We start from the raw sequence: 20,502 nt of genomic DNA on the forward strand, positions 1-20,502 counted from the left end.
AAGTTAGCAAAGAGTCTGTTTCGGCATCAGAGAGAGTTTACATCAGTCAAAACTTTGTGAAAATAACACGCAAGATGAGAACAGTAGTCCAAATAATACAAATGATGAATTTGAATTTTGAACGTTTTTATTCTATTTTGCTGTTCATGTAATTTACAACGCCCATAACGCAATCAATCTTTTCCAATATTATGTAGTAGCATTACCAAAATAGTTGATGTACAGTAGAATGTAATATACACGGAGCACGATAAAATGTACTTACGTAAACAATCATTTCAGAATTGAAGATTTAGTGTTTCTTCATTATAATAGCGAACTTCAAGAATCGAAATATTGAATTTCAAGTAAAACGAATAGTATCTACTTAATTGTCATGTCGAATTTAGTAACACATCCAAAAATTACGAAAACCGATAGGATAGAAATTGATGTATTAATGAAAATATCTTTCAAAATAACTTTCAAGTTTATACATAACTAGACTACCCGTGACCCATATTAGCTATGGAATTAATGTATGAGCGTGACACTTGTGATGTACAGAAAATTGTTTTTGTGACATAACAAAAATATTCCTATGAAAGTATATTAAAATGAAAAAAGAATAGAGATAGATTTCTTTGAGTCGTTCTGTCTATAATTGTTTATTTTTGAAAAAAAATATTACAGTCATTGAATTATAAGTGGTTTGCCATACTTATAGGTTAATGTGTACTGAACAGATACCATAATACTTAAAGTTAAATTCAAATTTTGATATATCTTTTAATTTAAACGTAAAAAAAACAATTGGGACACTGAAAACGTACACAGTAAAACAATGTTTTATTGTCACGTTGATTATTTATTTGTAACGCAAATTTAAAAATAAAAACGCATTTTCAGGGTTATTTATTTATGTTGGTAGTGTAGAAGAAAATGTATGAATATTTTTAAGAAAGGTGTATTAAAAAATGGAAAATAAATTTTAAAAAAAAATGAAGGCGGTGGGTAAATCGCCGTTGTAAAATGCTCTTATGGTTGTCAATGGGTTAAAGTAGATTTATTTGTAAGAAAATTGTGTTAAAATAACTTAAACGTAATACGGAAATGAACGATGTAAAAAAATGCAGAAAATATTAACAATTGTTTATTTGGATAATTTAAATGCGAAAAAAAAAAAGAATTGAGACGTTGAAAACGTACGCAGTAAAACAATACGTTTTATTGTCGCATTGATTATTTGTTTATGTACGCATGCGCAACTGGAAGTCGTAAACCGGCTGTTGGGTTACAACACCCGTTACAAGGTCATTTGAGTTTTATAATTATATAGATTAAACAGCATCACGTCAGGGGAAGTAACTCAGTCTATTTTAATGGCAGATGTCATGCAATCATCTATTTGTCAAAGTACATGTTTTATGTAATAATATAGTAATATGTAAGTAATTGCGACATAACATTGCTTTTAGTTGAAATTGACATATAAAGTAAGTAGATACCATTGGTTTTTAAAACTCAGTTTTTTGACTGTCGGATTTTGTTATTACAATGAAGAATTAAAGATTTAATAAAAAGTCAATGAGGCAAAAAGAAGATAGTTTTGTTTTTTTTTTACCTTTGTTAATATTTCGCATCTATCAATGTAAAGCTTTGCATTGTCTTTGATCCAAGGATTCACTTGAGTTTTTGTATTCGTGCAGAGTTTCTCGTAGGCGTGCAAGAATGCTTCCAGTTCTGTGACCTCTTTTGGAATCGGTTTTTTTGTGCTCTTGTTTTTTTGTGAGCTCATTTTTCTTTAAGGGAAATAACTCTCTGCAAAGGAAAAGAATAACCGACTGATGATCTTCCAATGCTCGACCTTAAAAATGAACCGACCTTAAAAATGAACCCACCTCCAACTTGCAAAATTACCTTAATACCAAGCAAACAACATACACAACTAACAATAATTATTTTAAAAGAAACAAAAAATGGTAAAAAATATCTAAAAAGAAAAAAAATCATCCACATATTGTGAATAATATAAAAAAATTCTATACTTCAAAAACAGCACAAAAGGAAGAGTCTAATAATTAATGATTAATAATCTATATATTAATACGATAGTGTATGTGTTATTTATTTTGTGTGTCACATGTTACATCTGAGTGACTGTTGTTTAATTGTTATGTACTTCCATTTCTTGTCATAAATAATTTTATCAAGAATTCTTCATAAGTTTTGGTTTCGGTTCCGATTATAGCTGATGCACCTAAGTCATATGGATTATTTTTTCATTTTTGTCATAGCAACTTTATAACATATAAAAATTGATTGAACACTAACTCTATAAAAATATATACGAAATCTGCAAGAATTAAAATATCATATTTAAGCATACTTTACGACCGGGCTATGCTGGGCATTTCTGCTAGCTTAGATAAATACTTTTGCAGATTTAACAAAAAAGCTACAATAATATAAGAGCATCTCCATTTACGCTGAATATTTACAGAATGACAACATCAATATATTACATATGAATCAGTCCCCTGTGGAATTTTCACAGGTCCCACTAATAATAATTAATAATAATAATAATAATAAACAATAATGAAAACGGCTGAAATATTAAGGAAACCCCTTACAAGACAATATAACGAAGAAGCGTTACAGGGAATGAAGAACACCGAAGTTGCAAATCTACATGTTCTACACCCCCATCATGCATCCCCTCCATTGTTTCACTACCGTTCCCCCCAATAGAAAAGTGATACCAAAGAGCCGAGAATGGAAAGACCGAGGAGGGAGCACTCCGCAGACCTCCGCTAGACAAGTGCAAAGAGAACTGGGATCTTGGGGAGGCTTAGTGCCACACAAATTCCAGTATAAACCAATAGCCACTGCCAGCGAGAAATCAATGGTAAGAGGCTGTTGCGATGATGCAAATTTATTTGCAAATGCTATCAAAGGAGGAGGAGAGAGCTGGATGTCTGGAGAGACTTGTTGTCACTCAGCTTCCAGAGAACACCACAGGTCTCCAATCAGATCATTTGTTGACTTGTGTGAAAGCTCCATGTGAGCCAATAATAATAATAATAATAATATAAAAATAAACAAGTTTCTGTTTAGTTTATTTCATCAGTTTTACTCAGCATTTTTTTTTTTGTATTTATTAAAAGCCAAAGCATACTACACATGCAACACTAACTTCCTGACATGCCTTGGTTTCAGTGACTTGTTAGATTACCTGCTTGGCCATCCAATTTCATCTTACCTGGCACAACCTGAGTAGGTTATATTCATACCAGTCGAGCATATATCCTTGACACAGTCCAATAGTCATGACCATTTGTAGGTATGAGGATGGCTTTGTATTTGTAAGGCTGAAGTATGATTTTGGGTAGTCCTAGGAGGTCCACCCTCCCAGTTCGTTGTCTTCCATCTTTCAGGTTGAATAAGTTTATTGCTTACTGCTTGAAGCATCCCTACTGGGAAATTATTTTAGGGGCGCTGACTTCACTTTCCCCACTTTCCTGATCTTGTGTCACGTCTTTCTGCGGTGGGAAGTAAATAACTCATCTTAATAATTCATCAACACACCCATAACACACTAATTATGCACCGAACCTGTCTTTAAATCACCAGAGATTGCTAGAACTTAAACTTACTCTTTGATGGAAATAAACTGGTGTTTACGTTTGACATGTCTGCTTTCACTTGAATTTACTCGTGAAGACATAACTAGAGGTAAATTTAAGTAAAATAACATATAATCTCAAAATACATTGGGGCTACTACCAGCAGGTACAGTGTAAATAAATAAATTGATAATGTGCTACACACAGTACCATCTGTTGGTTGCCCAATAGACTAGGGCGATTATCAAATTCCCTCTTGTAATGGTGGTCCGAATTAAAAGAGATGCTAGACAATTAATTCTTTTCTTTGTTTTTTTTTTTTTTAATTCACTTCATCCCAGAGAAAAGTAACACTTAGAGGCTATATTTATAGGGGACACCTAAGTGGGGAGTTGTGCAGCGAAATACTTATTCACATTACATTTAATTGCATGTTTGTATAGTCGAGGATATAAAGAACGAAGAAATTCCAAAAGGAAAACGGTTCAAGGAAGGAAATTCTTAAAGTAGAAAGCTTCCTGGCATCCAGGAATGTCTCCAGTAAAAAAAAGTGTGAATTTGCTGAATGCTGGGTCAGTCGAGAGAATTGACGTTGAGGGTGAGGGGGATTACAAATACAGCAAGTTTGTAGGAGCACATTTTATGGACTTGTAAAACAAACACAAGGATACAACACTGAAATGATGGAACAGGGGCTGGAGCTTAGCAGTGTGAGACCTATTATGTTAGAGACTCCTTTCTACATTCTGTCCAAGAGGGAGAGACTAGTAGTTGGTACACCTGACTAGATATGACAACAATATTCCATGCAAAGGCGAATGGTGGTTTTGTAGAGATATAGGATACTGGCAGGTATGAAAACTTTTCTAGATTAGCAAAGGAAGCTGATTTCCTTTGCAGCAGACTTGGCAGTATCTTCTATGCATTTATTCTAATTCATATTACATGGGAATGTTAAACTAAGGCGTTTGAATGTTAGACTATTGAAAGTGTTGTCAGTCATGCCAATCGATGGTTAAAGAAGTTTCTTATAATTTTTTTTTTTTTTACAAAGGAGTCACCACTTATCAAGGCCCAGAGGTCACTCGAGGATAAGGGTTGGTAAATTGGATTACTTAAGGGGAAAGGCTCATCAAGAGTTTGTTCACGTTGGACTTGAAGGCAACCATATTGTAATCAGATTGAAAGCAGGAAAGTGAAACAACTCCACAAGCGTGCAGTTCTAAAAAAGAAATTTTGTTCATGGAATCTACGTTTAGGTTTAGGCAAAGATAATGAGTGGGAGAAATTATTAATAGTAGTTTCAGCTAGACGAGTGTTTTTTGTGAACGTCAGGACAGGGGGATCATAGATTAAAGCTCAGATGAGCACTTGCCCTAAAAGTAACGATAAAGCAGAGACAGGCTCGCAACGTCTCTTCTGTGGGAAACAGGTTGCAGGGAAGAGAAAAGGGCATCCCCCACTAGGCTAAGAAGTGTATTTTGAACTCTGTCAAGGAAAGATAAGCTGCTTCTTAGAGGAAAGGAGTTTTGTCTTAGTAGCATTAAATTTAACCATCCATTTTTAATCCGCTCATTAACTAAGGATTCAGCCATTGCTTTGGATATGCGTGCATTTAATTTGCTCTTATGTCGAGAATAGAGATGAGATTGTTTCAGAAAAATAAATAAATAAAAAAATAAATATATATATAATATTAAAAGAAAACCGAAAAGAAGCACACAACGTAAGTATCATGGAACTGTTAAAAGTTCATTTCACTAATGTTATTATTAATTAAAAAAAAAAAGAATGTTCTTATTTAGAATTCAACTTAATTAAAGAAATTAAAATAAAGAAAATACAGAAACATCTTTATGATGTATATACCTGTTACGGGACGAAGCTACCATAGTAAAAAAAACAAAAAAAAAACACGTAAATTGATCAAGTAGTTTTATTTTTAATGAAGAAAATGTAATTTTATGAGTAAGCAAAACGGGCAAATAAATCCACAATAATTCAAACTTGCAAGATCAGCCTTGCTATCGATTTCACAATATTTTTTTTATGTTTTTTTTTTTTTTTTTAATCGTTTAAAAACGATTTTCTCACTTCATCAATTTACGTAATTTTTGGAATATGACATTTTGGTACTGATGCACTTAATGATCTGTGCTGAAATAATAACGTTATTATTTAAAAAGCCATTCTTAACATGGGGAGGGGAGGGTGTTTTGTACCTATTCTGTACTTTAACCTTACAATTGAATAAAAAAAAAACTTAATAAAACTTTAATTAAACTTGGAAATGATTTTAAAAATAGCGCGGATCAGTAAGTGCATTAGCATCGACATTTTCGTTCCTTGACGAGTACGTACATTAGAAACAGTTTCCCCTAGTTTTTATTTTATTTTATTTTTATTAGGTTGAATTCTAAATAAGAACCCAAAAGAAAGAAAAAGAATACTTGAATTATTCTGTCGAACAGTTGTCTTTGTTGACAATATGAGTCTGGCAATACAAAACACCTGTCTGTAGTGACCTTTAGGGTTCTTCTTCTTCTTCTTCTTCTTCTTCTGTTCGTTTTAAAAAGTTAATTTTTCTTAATTTCCAGAAATCTTTGAATTAGGATTCATTTTAAAAGATGAACAAGCTAAATCTTTAGATGAGCGTAAGTAGTATGCGTTTATTTTCTCGATGTTCTTTGCAGATTTTATTTCGTTAATTCAGTCAATTGATTTTTTTTTTTATGAAAATTAAAGAAAAAAAGATGACAAGAAAAATCGCAAATTTCACTTGTTCTAATATGTGTCTTTCATTTTTTTTATTTCCTTTTTTCTTTCATCTTTATCGCGATCCATTCTTCTTAACTTTGTTGACAATGCGTTACCTTGGTTACAAAAGTCAACCACAATTCAAGGGAGATAATTCTAATTTCCAAATTTATTCCAAACTCATTTATCTTTTCCCATAAATTATTGCCTACATTTAAGTTTGCTATTTTATTATTATTTTATTGTGTTTCTTTAAAAGTTTGGGGTTTGTGCAAAATTCAACCTAATAAGAAAAGAAAAGCACAGAAAATATTTTTGATGTACAGATCTGTCACGAAACGAAAATGTCATCTTTAAAAAATTAAGTCGTAACTAAGAAAATCAAATTTTATGAGTAAGCTAGAGACTCCTCGCGTTGTCATCTTGGAAAAAAAAAAAAAAAAAAAAGGATAGATAAGTCCACAATAATTCAAACGCGTGAGATCAGCATTGTAATGCTATCGATTGCAAATTAATCGCTTAAATTTGTTTAAAAATCATTTTATTTATAAAAATAAAACTACTTAATCAATCTACGTGATTTTTGGAAAATGACATATCCATTCCGTGGCGGATACGTACATCATAAAGATTTTTCTGTATAATATATATATATATATATATATATATATATATATATATATATATATATATATATATATATATATATAAAATTAGGTTGAATTCTAAATAAAAACTATAAAAAAACCCAAATAACTTGTTTTATTTAAAAAATTTTGGAGCTTAACTCATTGTGCTAAGAGAGGTAACTCTATTTTACTAAGATTTGTAAGGAAAAAATGATTTTGAACTACTTTATTTAATGTAAGAAAATTTTATGACATTAATAGCAAAAAAATAGTTAAATGCGACAATCTTGTAATTTTTCTAATAAAATATTTGAGTAATTGTAAAAAAGAAAAAAATTTTTTCAACTACTTTAGTAAAGTAAAATTACCTCCCTTAGAACAATGAGTTAGGCTTCCAGATTGCCAATTTTTTTTTTTTTTTTTTATCGCGCGGAGTATACAAATTCAATTCGAGGAGTTTATCCGAGTTATCGCCCTTGGTAATTTCCATCATTCGACTTACAACATTTTAGTTTTATTCTGATCAACTAAAGATGACTTCTCTGGATATATTTTTCCTCGGAACTGGATCAGCTTTTCCAACTCCTCACCGGGGATCTTCCTGTATTGTTCTTAGAAACGGTAAGCAAAAACATTTTTTTTTAAATTTCTTTTTACTGCTTAAACAAAACACGTTATTCGCAGTACGCAGTGCAAGTAAGTATCCTTTCCTCGAGTATATCTATTTTTTCGATTCCGGTGGGCTATTCGGTTCTTATTTGGAATTTAACCTAATTCAAAAACAAAGACTCTGCTGCATTGCCAAAAATTACAACTTCAGAAAAATATTTATTATGGGCAGATGTAAGTACCCGTCACGGAAGGGATGTCATATTCCAAAAATTTGGTCAAATAGTTGGTAAATGTGACAACCGGAATACCCTGGCCAAATCACGGCTAAAAAAAAAATCGTCCACGCTCAACAAACTTAAAGACCAGACTGGAAACTCGAAAATGAAATGAAACGAAAATTATTTATTTCTCGGGCACTCGGGCAGTCCGTCGATTTCGACGATGACGCGGTATATAATATATTTTATTTTATTTCAGGTACGCATTTACCAGAAAAGAACGAATTACTATTTCGTTATCGATTACTTGTTAATACTTTTATTTTTTCCATGCGTACCTGCTAATTATGTTATTTTGTTCATTTTTCATGCGTATCTATTTTACCTTGTTAGTATTTTTATTTTAGTAATAACGAATTACTATTTCGTTATCTTTCTTACTAAAATGAAATAAAATTGGTAATTCTTGTATTTTTTCCATGTGTATTTGAATAAACTTCACTGAAAATGAACCCCCCCAAATATAAATAAATAAATAATGAAATTAAAAAAAAAAAATGGTAAATATAGGGGGATACGCTACAACAGAACACCGACCACAATAATTTGTTTTTTTTTTATGGGTAATCAAAGTTGCTGACAACGAATCTGATAATCAAACCCGTCGCAAATTTACTGTTTGCATGGTATTAACCCCTGGACCCAGGAATTATTTTCCGCCATTTGACAGCTTCCGTTTACGCTACGGGCGAGCGCGCGGTAACATAAACGCCAGCATTTTTGGAATGTGACATCTTCGTTCTGTGAAATGTACATTTAAAGATGTACTTCTTCGGAATAAGATACTTAAGAGCTTCTTCGGAATGACAAAAATCCGAATATTAAATTTCAATTAAAACCAATGGTATTTATTTAATTGTCATGTCAAATTTAGTAACATATCTAAAAATTACAAAAAAAAACATAAGATAGAAAATTAATCAAAATAATTTTCGAAAAAAAAAAAAGGAATGTAAGTTATGCTTGAATGATAAACAGAATAAACAGATGGGATTTGATTTTTTTCATCAAAACCCGTCCTTAGGTATCAATAAAAGATAGAAAAGGGGGGGGGCATAAAAAAAGAACAATAAAAAAAAAAAGGCGCAAATAAAAACTAAATCCGGAAAGTAAATTAATTTAGTTCAAATTTTATTGAATGAATAAAAGGCCGTTGCCTTTTTCCCCCAAAGCAAGGGGTTAAAAATTAACCTCAGGTAATACTTATTTAAAAAAAAAAGAAAAAAAAAAGCATGTGTAAAAAGAGGGGGCGCTCTAATTGAGAGACAATTCAAGAATGAGTTATCGCCGTGAGCGATTCTAACAACAATTGGAGAAAAACAATGACAAAAACACAATTCCTGCTTACTTGAAATAAGACTGAAATGAAAAACATACAATAAAAATGAAAAATGAAAATAGTACCTTCAAAAGGTACCAATTATTGGACTATCTTGCCAAAAGGTAATACAAAAACTGTTGCTTTTTATAAATAGTCCTTTGCTCAAAAAAGGAATTCTATTCAAACTGCTTTGGGTTTAAATTATCTTCTCAGACTCTTCTTTTTTATCTTGTTAATTAATTTATTGAATGAATGAGGGAATCTCTTTTCCCTTAAATCTCTTCAAATATCGGAGACAGCTGAAAACTTGCCATGCAGGTCAACAACTTAACTTCTGTACCTCTTACAGATGTAGTCCCAAAAAACGTGTCCTTTCTTTAAGGAGAATCTTCTGGAACAAGTTAACACAAAATGTATTAAGCTTTCTTGCTCTAATATTCTTAATCTCTAAAAAGAAATTCGGACGGAAACCTAAAAAAAATACCAAACCATCTCTTCAGTGGTAAATTCGGGATTTGATTAAAATGAACAAAGAAGCTTTCTGCCTCGAACATGTCCTTCACTCTTCCTCCCTCTTTCACTCTTGATTCCTTTGGCCCAAGTGCTATGGGAGCAGGATGATGATGGTAAGTCAGAAGGGTACCCAGCCTCACCACCATACCAAATAGAAGAAGGGCAAAGCAAAAAGGATGACACACAAGGAAACGCTGTTAAGTTATTTAATTAAAAATATAATTATAAATTTGGAGATAGCTCATTTTTAAAGAAGAATTTACTTTTTTTTTTCTTTTTTTTTTATTGTTTATCAAGCAGGCATGTATGAACTATTTTGTGAATCATCAGCCTGGTAAAATTCACTCTGAATATAGAGGGATGCACATAGCTACTCCTTTGCTTAAGGAAGCCACTGGAGGCAGCAATCTAACAGAAACTGAGAAATATTTTCTGCACAAACTGAGCAAAAAAAAGTTTCAAATGCTTGTTGAACTTCATGCATCAAGCTCAACATATTGTTTGAAAGGACCTAAGCTTCTGATGCTTAAAAACTCATCAAAAACGTCTACCAAGGTAAGATCCCACCCGCCAGACTCCTACATCAGAGAATGCACCTCATAAATCCTATCTTTTAAAATATAGCAATTTTCCTTTAGGGGAGAATCCCAAAGAAAAATAATTTTATTATATGATAGACTCTCCCATCGATTTCAACATATCAGCTTCCACCATAACAACTAAGTTGCTCGGAAATCCACATGGATAATTTGTTTATAGTGGTGAAGGCTTTGTGTAGAACCGACCACACTTTTTGGTATTAATGATAACTTTTGTCGATGTAGATGACTGCCACAGGACAGAGTAAACAGTAAACCGCAGGTTTTACATCAGAGTTTCCTTCTCCTAGATGCATGTCTTAATGAAGACTGGGGGTGCATCTCTCCCAGTGAATTAATGAACCCCAGATACCAACCTGGAAATTTCTCTAACTCTGTGTGGTACATAGAGCGCCTAGCCTTCCCAAATGGTCACCCATCTGGTACTGGCCAGGCTCAACGTTGCTTAACTTCAGTGATCTAGTGGGGACCGGTGTGTCAACATGATTGTGCTGTATATTATATAGTGTGTATTATATCTTTATATATACTGAGGTGGATATAACTTGTTCATGTACATGTGCCTCTTGATGTGTGCTATTCTTTTGAGTGTGTCATATATAAGAAGATCTCAAGACACACACCTTTTCTTGTTCTTGGTTGGTGTCCCCTCATAATGATTCATGCCTGCTCTTCAAAAAACACGACTTGGTTTTATTGTTTGAAGAAGTCTTTATTCGGATTTCATCATTGACAGAGCAGCCTCGCCTCACTTCTTTTTTCTTTTTTTCTTTCTCATCTTGAATCAAGATTCTCCTGTTAACTCTAGACTGTCGAACTGATGAGCATGAACTGAACTCTCTATTTGCGTTTCTATTTAGACAGATGTATGTGTGTGGGGCTGTAATTCCCATAAACTGCTCACACCTAACATATACTCACTGACCCATCTCGCAAAACAGGTGCACATTATGTGAACAGAAATCCCAGAGTTTGATGTATATCATTAGTAACCTTTGTTAACTCCTTTGTACTCCCTGGCACTACAAGTTATGTTCACTCAATATTGTGCTAACTGCGCTATTCTTGTTGTGAACTCCATAACAATTTGGGCTACAGAACATAATCTGCACTTTCGCTGATTTTCTGAGGGGTTGAACTACATACCATGTATCCAACAAATAACCTCAGACTCTACAGACAGGCGACACTCTATTGAAAATAAGCAGTCGAGCTTAAGTTTACTAAATTCGCACCTAAATGATTTTCCCTTGACTCTAACATGGAGCAAAGGAAGTATAGGACCCAGAGTCCTGAAAATATTGGTGAGACTTTCTCTCCTAAGGTGCACACTGGCACCGAATAAAGTACAGAAAGCATGTACTTTAAAAGTACCAAGGTTACCTCGGACCTTTTTTTTTGGAAGGAGTTACAGCAAGCTAAACACCTGTCTCTCATCCACTGACCTCTATCAAAATTATTTGCTCAGTACAATGGGCTCATATCTGGCCCAAAACTACTAACGTTACAGTAAGGGTACATTAACTGGTCAGTGGTGATGCACCTGTTTGAATTAACATGAACATCAATGCATGTAGAAAATAAGGCCTTGCTATCTTGGACACTGCCCAAATTCAAACTGTCTCCCTAACTATTAGTGAACTGCGTCAAACCCGCAAATTGTCTCCCACTAAAAATAGTTGTTCGTTTTTTTTTGCCAAGAAAATTTATTTTTTTAATGTAAGTGCATTATTTTATTTACAAAACTTTTTGATAAAATTATTTGAACAAAACTTTTTAATAAACAATCGAGGGATAAATTATTTTACTTTTTCATATTACAAAAATAAGTATCCTCACCAAATCTTAGAAAAAAATAATCAATTAGAAGTTTAATTAAAATTCAAAGTTGATTATATTGGAAATTGCTGTTTTGTCATGTTTAGTAATTTTGAAGAGTTATCTGAAAACAGGGGAGATAATTTAATCTATCATTTTACCAAATGTTAACATTTTCTCTTAAAATTGATAACTAATGCAAAATACAATAAAATTGATTTTTATTTTTAATTAAACTTCTACTCAATAATTTTTACTTTTGGTGGGAATTCTTATTTTTGCTTGATACATAATTTTTATTTGGAATGCGATTTTTATTAGTGTCTTAATCTATACAAGCACGAATAATTGAGTTGCACTCGATTCTCTTTCCACAAACTGAGCAAGGGATCTTCTTACGATTTGCATAAGAAACGTTTTTGTTTCGTGTCGGCCAGGTTTTGAGTTTAAAACTTTTTCGCTTTCTTTTCTTAAGCGAATGACACCCGCACTAATCGTAGACACTACAATTTTCCCTACAACAATCACTTGAAAAGTTGATGAAAACGAAATTATTTTGAGTTGCCTGTTTCTTTCAAAAATATTTGCGTGAATATTTGCTGCAAACAAATTCAAATAAAATTTGTCTCCATATTTTATTTAATTTACAGATGGTGACTGCTGGCTTTTTGACTGTGGAGAAGGTTCACAAATCCAACTGATGAGAAGCCAAGTGAAACCAGGAAAAATAAGCAAAATCTTTATTTCTCATCTTCATGGAGATCATGTATGTTTTTATTCAAGATATTGTTACGAAATATCCATAGTCTATTTTCCTTTTTATTCCCTTTAATGCAGTGGTTCTCACCCACTGTGCTGTGAAATGATTACTAGAGTGGTACGAAGAAGTTATAGGTGGAAGTTACAAGCTGTTATAGGTGAAAAAAGGTTTTCATATCGTAATTACAAGTGGAGTTGTTTATATTAATAAATACTAACTCACACATTATTACTTATGTGATATTGATGTTTAAATGATAAAAAGAGAAAATAAAATCTTATATAAATCGTTTGTTGCAATTGTTAGATATTTTCAATTTTTCATAAACGTAAACATTGATAAGCATTGTTATTCTTTATGCCATCTATATCGTTTACAATATTAACAGATTCTTTGTAGGTATTTCTTATTCCAATATTTAGCCGTTGTAAATTAATGTTTTAATTGGAGAAATGATTTTAAAAAAAAACATGACTGAATGTAATAAAAATCCTTTGATTTATGTTTTGGTTCAATTTCAGATTCAACTCATATTTAATTATGGACAAATTTTTAAAAAGAAAAAGTGATGATGACAATAATAATTTTATAACTTTATTTTTAAAAAAAAGTCAAAGTTCACAGATAGTATAGTGATGATTACTTTAAATTTGGATTTCACTGGATTGGAGATGCACACATTCCTTCTCCACTGTGTGTTGTGTGCAGCAAAATGTTTAATGAAGCAATGGTTTCAAGTTAGATGAAAAAACACCTTATGACTAATCCTTCTAACCTTCAAGCTAAACTTTATTATTTTATTACATACAAAGGCTTTATGAGTAGAAAATATTGATTTTTTTTTTTTTGTGATAGGTGTGCCATGAGAATTTAGTGTGCCGCCATGTAAAAAAAGTTTGGGAACCACTGCTTTAATGTATTGTCTGTTCATTGTTTCCAAAATGGATGGCTTTATTGTTTTTAGAGACATTTGATATTTTAGCTTTGATATGTGGTTGGTTGAATGCTTGATTAAGAAGAGAGTCAGGAATGTTACTTGGTAGAATTAGTTGCCCCCGACTGCATCTGACTGAAATAGAATATTGAACAAGGAAAGAGCCATCATTTTCTATAAATAAGACCAGTATCTCCACTACTAAATATGCATCAGCTTTTATTCAAGGGAACACTGAAACATGAGGATTGTTTGGTAGGCTGACTTTTGTTGATAAACAAAGGTTGTATCCTGGAGTTCCATTCTAACAGGTCGATTGTGGTGAAACAACGAGAACTTGATGATACCTTTTATCAAGATGCAATCAAAATTGGAACTGACTTAAATCATATTTTTTGGTGCTAAGCTTTGTTGGCATACATTTATTTTGAATTTTGTGCCGTCAACAATTATACAAGGTGCCTTCAGTAAGTTTTCGGATTTTTTTGTACAGGCATTTAAAATTTTCATAAACTCTTGAAAATTCAGTAAATATACAGCAATAACTTGCTATACACTTTATGATATGATTGACCAATTTTTATCATTTCAGATTCAAATGAACAGCTACAGCAGGAATTAGAATACATCCTACTAAAGCTTGATTGTCACAGCTAGTGATTTTCAAAAATACAATCTGGACGTGAAGACACTTTAGAAGAACGATATGCAATAAAATTTTGTTTTAAGCTTGGAAAAAATGCCACAGAAATGTATGGAATGCTTCAGACTGCTTTTGAACCATCTTGCATGAATTACACATCAGTTTTTGAGTGGCATAAGAGATTCAAAGAAGGCAAGGAGTCTGTGAGGAATGATGAGAGGTATGGGATGAGTAAGAAAGTCAGAACATCAAAGTTGATTGGCCAAATAAAGAATTTCATAGATAAGGACCATTGTGTGTTTATAGAGACACAGTGTAGAAACGATATACACAATTATTTGCAAGGAACTGAAGGTGCGGAAAATTCGCACAAAGTTTGTCTCAAGGGTGCTCAGAGAAGATCAAACTATTTAACCAAGATGGACATCAAGACAGTTTCTCACCCTGCTTATAATTCAGACATTGCTCCCTGTGACTTTTAGTTATTCCGTAAGCTTAGAAGCTGTCATCACGAGACGATTGAGGAGATGAAAGAGGCTGTGATGAAGGTCATTGACATGCTCATACAAGAGGACTTCCATGGGACCTTCCAAAAGTTGTACAGAATGGTACAATAAGTGCGTTGCAGCTGGAGGAGATTATTTATGAAGGGGACTAGCATTTCATGCGTGTACAATCAATAAAAGTGTCCATATGAAAAAGTCTGGAAATTTATTTAAAGCATGAGTCTATGAAGATAAATCATGACTTGATTTGACACATAATAATGCATGTACATTTAAACAAAAGATTCCCAAGTTTAACAAGATACACCTGAAGAAGGTTGGAGGTTACATCAGCTGAAATGCTGTGCAAATGCCACTCAGGATGTGAACGATGGTTTAAATAATCCAAATAATACAGATGATAATGACTGTTTTCCTCCTACCTATAGCCTTCACCTTTTCAAGATTAAGGTCAATAAGCATCTCTTGTCTTTGTGATAATTATCTTTTGTTCTTGTTAGCTACTTACTTTAAGTGGCTTCATGCCTTGTCTGGAGCGATTTCCATAAAAAAAAAAAAAATAGGTCTCTTCATGCAACTGCTACATTATTCTTGTTTTAAAATATTCTACACAAATATTATATGGATGACAAATTTGTAAAATAAAATATCCACAATAAATTCATTATTTATCTAGAGTATATATAATACCCAACAAAAAGTTGAGGTTTTAGTCTGTGGATTGAAGAAGAATATCCTTCCCAGTTTTATAATCTGATAGATTGAGAATTAAGACTTACTAAAAAAATTTTTTTAATTATTTAGTTGATTAACTTGATTACTATTCAACTTGAAACAGTAATATTTTTGTAGTTGGCCAGGCAATGTTCTCAGAAAATTGTCCATCTTTGATTTAATTAAATTGGTTTTGTTTATTTCTATATCTCTAATTTTTCCTTTTCTGAAGTAGTGGTGGGAGGTACACAAGTAGCCAGAACTATCAATCGTAACAGAGTTGCTTTCTATGTTTTAGTATCGGTGGTTGAATGGTTAACGATACTGACTGATGACTTAGGTATTCTAAGCTTGAATCCTGTTTGTTCCACAAAGTCACTTTCACTTAGGATGTTGGCAACCTTCATGTGGTCCTTCCTGTAATTATGCGATGTCTTTCTAGAAAGAATTCTGACTAGGAAAATATTGGGAAAAGAAACAATGCCAATAATAGATTCTTGATGATTTATGCAATATGATGATAATCTAATGTGCCGCTTATGTTTTTCTTCAGGTTTTTGGTTTACCAGGACTTTTGTGTACTCTCAGTATGAACAACCGACCGAAGACTCTCATGGAAATTTATGGTCCGCACGGTTTACGGAAGTTTTTAAGAACAACGCTTCAACTCTCGTGGACTCAATTTGAGTTTGATTTTGTTGTTCATGAACTAAACATTTTAGATTCACAAATCCCAGAATGCATGGAGGTAAAGTAAATTTTTTTAAACTATTGATGATAAAGGATGGCCTAAAAAAAATTCACCCACCCATGGGATTGTTGATAAAATTCGCAATTCAACCATATTTGGTACAAATAGATTTTAGTCTATGCCTGACTTGTCCATGAAGTTTCACGCACGAATGTTCCACAGTCTGTTTTATTGCCATTCAATGGTAAGCACACTTGGATACAGCATACAAAATTGTCAATAACTGACACGCTCCTCCTCCGACACTGCTCTGATTTTGGCTACAATGTGTCTCTCTTCAGTTCCGGAATAATCTAGGGATTGTTTTGATAAACATTATCTTTGAGATAACCCAACAGAAAAAAAAGGTGAGGAGGATAAGGTCCGGTAAGTGTGAAGCCCATTAAGGATCACAGCTCCTACTTGATAAGATGATGACCAAAATGTCCTCACATATAATTGAATGGAGATAAACAAAGACTGTTGAATATTTATAACTGAAAATTGGTGGGCAAGTCAAACAAAGAATGAAGTTAATTTGTACCAATGGTTGGATTCTGAATTTTGTTAACTATTGTATGGTTGGAATTTTTAATTTTGGTGGAATTTTTATTTTTGGTTGTATATATTTTTTTTTAGTTTATCTTGTCTGTATGTAATTTCAAAGAAAATCCATTACTAATTATTTTTATCATTCATTAGCTTATTATTTTTATGACTAACTTCTTTTTCATCTTGTTCGTAATGTTTTTGCTATGTTCCTATTTCTATTTACTCATCTCCTCATAAAGGCAAAGTTAGACACAAGGTCAGTTTTTAATGTGGAGTGCATCCAATTTCAAACAAAGAGGCACACTGGATCAAAAACTGTATGAAAGTGCAATCGATCAGTATTAAAAAAAAAAAATGACAACAGTTGTAGCATGTAAGGGCTATGCCTAACCAATTTCATATTTTATGCATACTGAGCCCTCTCTTCTGCCCTCTATAGACTGACACTCCTGATAATTCCGAATAACAAACTTCACTGCAGTTTTTGACATACAGCATCTGCCAGGATGCCTGCTGTGTTGGTGAACTTCAGTTAATTGTACAGGGCAATAACACAAACTGGCTATGTGAGTTCGATCTTGGTCTGTACATTTGTACCATTTCGACAAACTCTAGTAAATCTGTCAGGTTCTAACCAGATTTGTCCACTGCTACATTGACTGACAGGTTGTATTCCTTCACAAATATGGTCAGTGTGTCCAGTCTCCACCTTGTAATAATCACAAATTACCCCATTTGACAACATTACAAACCCCAACGCTGCTTCTGTGGTGGTCTTCTCCTTCGTCTTCCTTTCTCGTTCAAGCTGTGTCGTCGTCTCCCATGCATCTGTTGAGGAGGGGGGGAGGTGCACAAATTCATAAGTATAAAAAAACAACATAAAAACACAAACTCCAACATTCTTCAAATATTGGTTGCATGTGAATGTGTGCGATACCATCGATTCTCTCTACATTCAAATTTTTGTTTTTAAAAAGCAGCATGTCTAGAAAATTTGCATGCAAAGGACATATATGCTCATTTCAGTCTGAACGTGGTGTTTTTCCTTTTTTTTTTTATTTATTTTTCATTACATTTTTTCTACACTTTGTTAAACATTTTTCGAAAACAAAATACTGGCACCCGTATTTACTTCTTTCCAATTATAAAGAAATGTCATAGAAGTAATGAAACTAATCTGAATTTTGATCATTTGTTTCTTTTCTTTCAGAAATTCAGTACACATTTGTCATGTTCAGATGAGAATTTACACCCAAACGAAAAACTTGGAAAACTTATTCTACCCGACTGCAATCAGGTTTATCAGTTGTGAGTTTAAATTAGTTTTTACTTTGGTCTATGCCACAAATTAATCAATATTAGTTCTATTTTAAGTACATATAAAGTTATCTTTATCTATATAGCATTGAAGCTGACATATCAAACTTTGAATCAGACTAGCCAATTTTCATTTGTGAGTGTTGTACCATGTTATTGGCATTATAATAACAAACATCACTACAATTTATTTAAAAAAATTTTGTAGTTGTTCCAAGACAACTGGTAATATCGCAACATTTTTCAATTATGATCAAAAAATCAACAAGGGTTTGTTTTACTATACATATAGATTCAAAAAGTTGTCAAAAACAAATATATAACAAATAAATGATATCAAAGGCAAGATTGGTTACTTTTCTACCTAAATGGATAATTTTTTTAGTGTTTTTATTTAATGTAAAATGTTTATTTGCTTTGAAAAACGAATAATGTTGAAGACTGCCAACAAACAAGAAAAGATGGCCGCGATGTCTTTGAAGACTCAATATTCACTTCATAATAAGAAATAAAACAAAATGGTGTTAGAAACCCACCCAATAAATGTCACTGCAACATTTATTTACATTTATTTGCTTATTAAACCAAAAGATTCCAGTTTCATTTGAACCGCATCTGCAGACATTCTAAAGTTAATATTTTCCAGCGGTGAAGCAACCAATGAATTTTTAATGAGGTTCATACAAAAGTGTTGAATTAGAGCAAGATATACTTTGTATTTGTTTGACATAAGCGTTTATATGTCGCTACACATTCATGAGCATGTTTCGGTCAGCCAGTTCCTCTGAATTTCCATGTTTTTGCCTATTTTTACTCTGAAATCTTAATCTGGATAATGCATCCAGTTGCGGAATGATGTTTCCCTTAACATATATAATCTCAAAATCAAAATCCATAATTTTAAGTGGCCAACCTTAAAATCCTTGATGATGTTACTCTGGGTAACTCCGTCCTCAAATTGAATAAAAATTCAAGAGGCTCAGCTCATGGTTTGATTTTAAAAGGAACCTTTTGCCTAACAAAATATTCTGTATCCGTTACGTACTCTAAACTGTGTCACATGCTTTCCTTTCTTCTGTTCTGCCAATAAGAGTTTTCTGAACGGATACATGATTGTTTCTTAGGGTTGAAAATTTTTTTTATTATTATTATTACTAGTTTCCTTGTCCAGGCTTTTTTAGTTCTTTGAAAACTTTATTTTCTTTCTGCATCCATGTAAATTCCACATTTCTTTTTATACATTTCAGTAAATGATTCAATTAGTTCACTATATCTGCAAAGATATCTACTGTAGAAATTAATCCCAGGAAAGATTCTAATTCTTTTTTGTTTGTAGGTTTTTTCATTTTTGCAATTTTGCTGTTTGTTTTTTGGGTTTTTTTTTTTGGTTTTTTGTCAGGACATTTTCCTCCTCTAGATATTTGATATCCTTGATAAAATATTTTTTCACAATCTAATTTACATTTGTCTCTATTTACTCTTATTTCTGTTTATTTTAATCTTCACAAAACTGGTTCTGTTTTAGTTCTTAATTTATTGCTGGTACTGGCAACCAAGCATATATTGTCTAGATACAGGGTGGAACGATAAAAGTGTCGCCCTGAAGAAAACAACACTACAGCTTTATTTTAAAACTTTTATTGAAAAAATCAATTCAGGTAACTTGATTTGTAGTAGAACTGACCTTCAGCCTCAATCACCACCACAATACTGGTCCGGAACTAGGAGCATACCTCTTCCACAAGTGCTCGCGGGAGCTCAGCAAATACTCGGTGGATGGTTAGGGTTAGGTGTTGTGGGAGGCCATGTTGGTGATGTTTTTAATGTATGACCAAACAAAGTAGTCCAGTGGGTTCAGGTCGGGGGAGGAGGGGTACAAAATCATAGCACTCTTGAAGCCAAGCCTGGGTCTCTTTGGACTTGTGGACCGGCGCCGAGAAGTGTGTGTATATATATATATATATATATATATATATATATACACACACACACACACACATATATAGGGTAGAATGATTAAATTTTCACTCCGGAAAAGATGACATGATTCCATTTCCATTTAATGAAAACCAGTTTGCTTTTTTTATTGCAGCTCATCTACTAGTTGGCCAGATGGGTACAAATCCCAAGAGTGATAGGAACTTTCTATAATGTCTACGAGTGAGATCGGAGATGCGCCGCTGTACAACTGATGCTCTCTACAGATCCAAC

General features: G+C 32.8%; 2 protein-coding genes across 3 annotated transcripts in view; one reads left to right on the forward strand and one right to left on the reverse strand.

The window, feature by feature from the left end:
- LOC145293868 (NACHT, LRR and PYD domains-containing protein 3-like) overlaps nt 1-7,919 on the reverse strand; it is a 48,096-nt gene extending 40,177 nt beyond the window's left edge. Inside the window, exons 1-2 of one of the 2 annotated variants that reach the window (XM_080140618.1) lie at nt 7,497-7,919; nt 1,604-1,800 (exon numbers count right to left, since the gene is read on the reverse strand). In XM_080140618.1, coding sequence (XP_079996744.1) covers nt 1,604-1,777 — 174 coding nt within the window. In that variant the 5' untranslated portion in view covers nt 1,778-1,800; nt 7,497-7,919. Of the gene's footprint in view, nt 1-1,603; nt 1,801-6,058; nt 6,799-7,496 lie in introns of those variants that run through there. The other variant, XM_080140617.1, reaches the window with a different exon arrangement.
- Nucleotides 7,383-20,502, forward strand: part of LOC145293869 (zinc phosphodiesterase ELAC protein 1-like) — a 32,878-nt gene continuing 19,758 nt past the window's right edge. Inside the window, exons 1-4 of the mRNA XM_080140619.1 lie at nt 7,383-7,615; nt 12,786-12,901; nt 16,246-16,440; nt 18,185-18,282. Coding sequence (XP_079996745.1) covers nt 7,528-7,615; nt 12,786-12,901; nt 16,246-16,440; nt 18,185-18,282 — 497 coding nt within the window. The 5' untranslated portion in view covers nt 7,383-7,527. The remainder of the gene's footprint in view (nt 7,616-12,785; nt 12,902-16,245; nt 16,441-18,184; nt 18,283-20,502) is intronic.

Source organism: Euprymna scolopes, chromosome 15 (genome assembly GCF_053919585.1).
Source record: "Euprymna scolopes isolate OS-2025 chromosome 15, ASM5391958v1, whole genome shotgun sequence".
NCBI classification, from domain to species: domain Eukaryota; kingdom Metazoa; phylum Mollusca; class Cephalopoda; order Sepiida; family Sepiolidae; genus Euprymna; species Euprymna scolopes.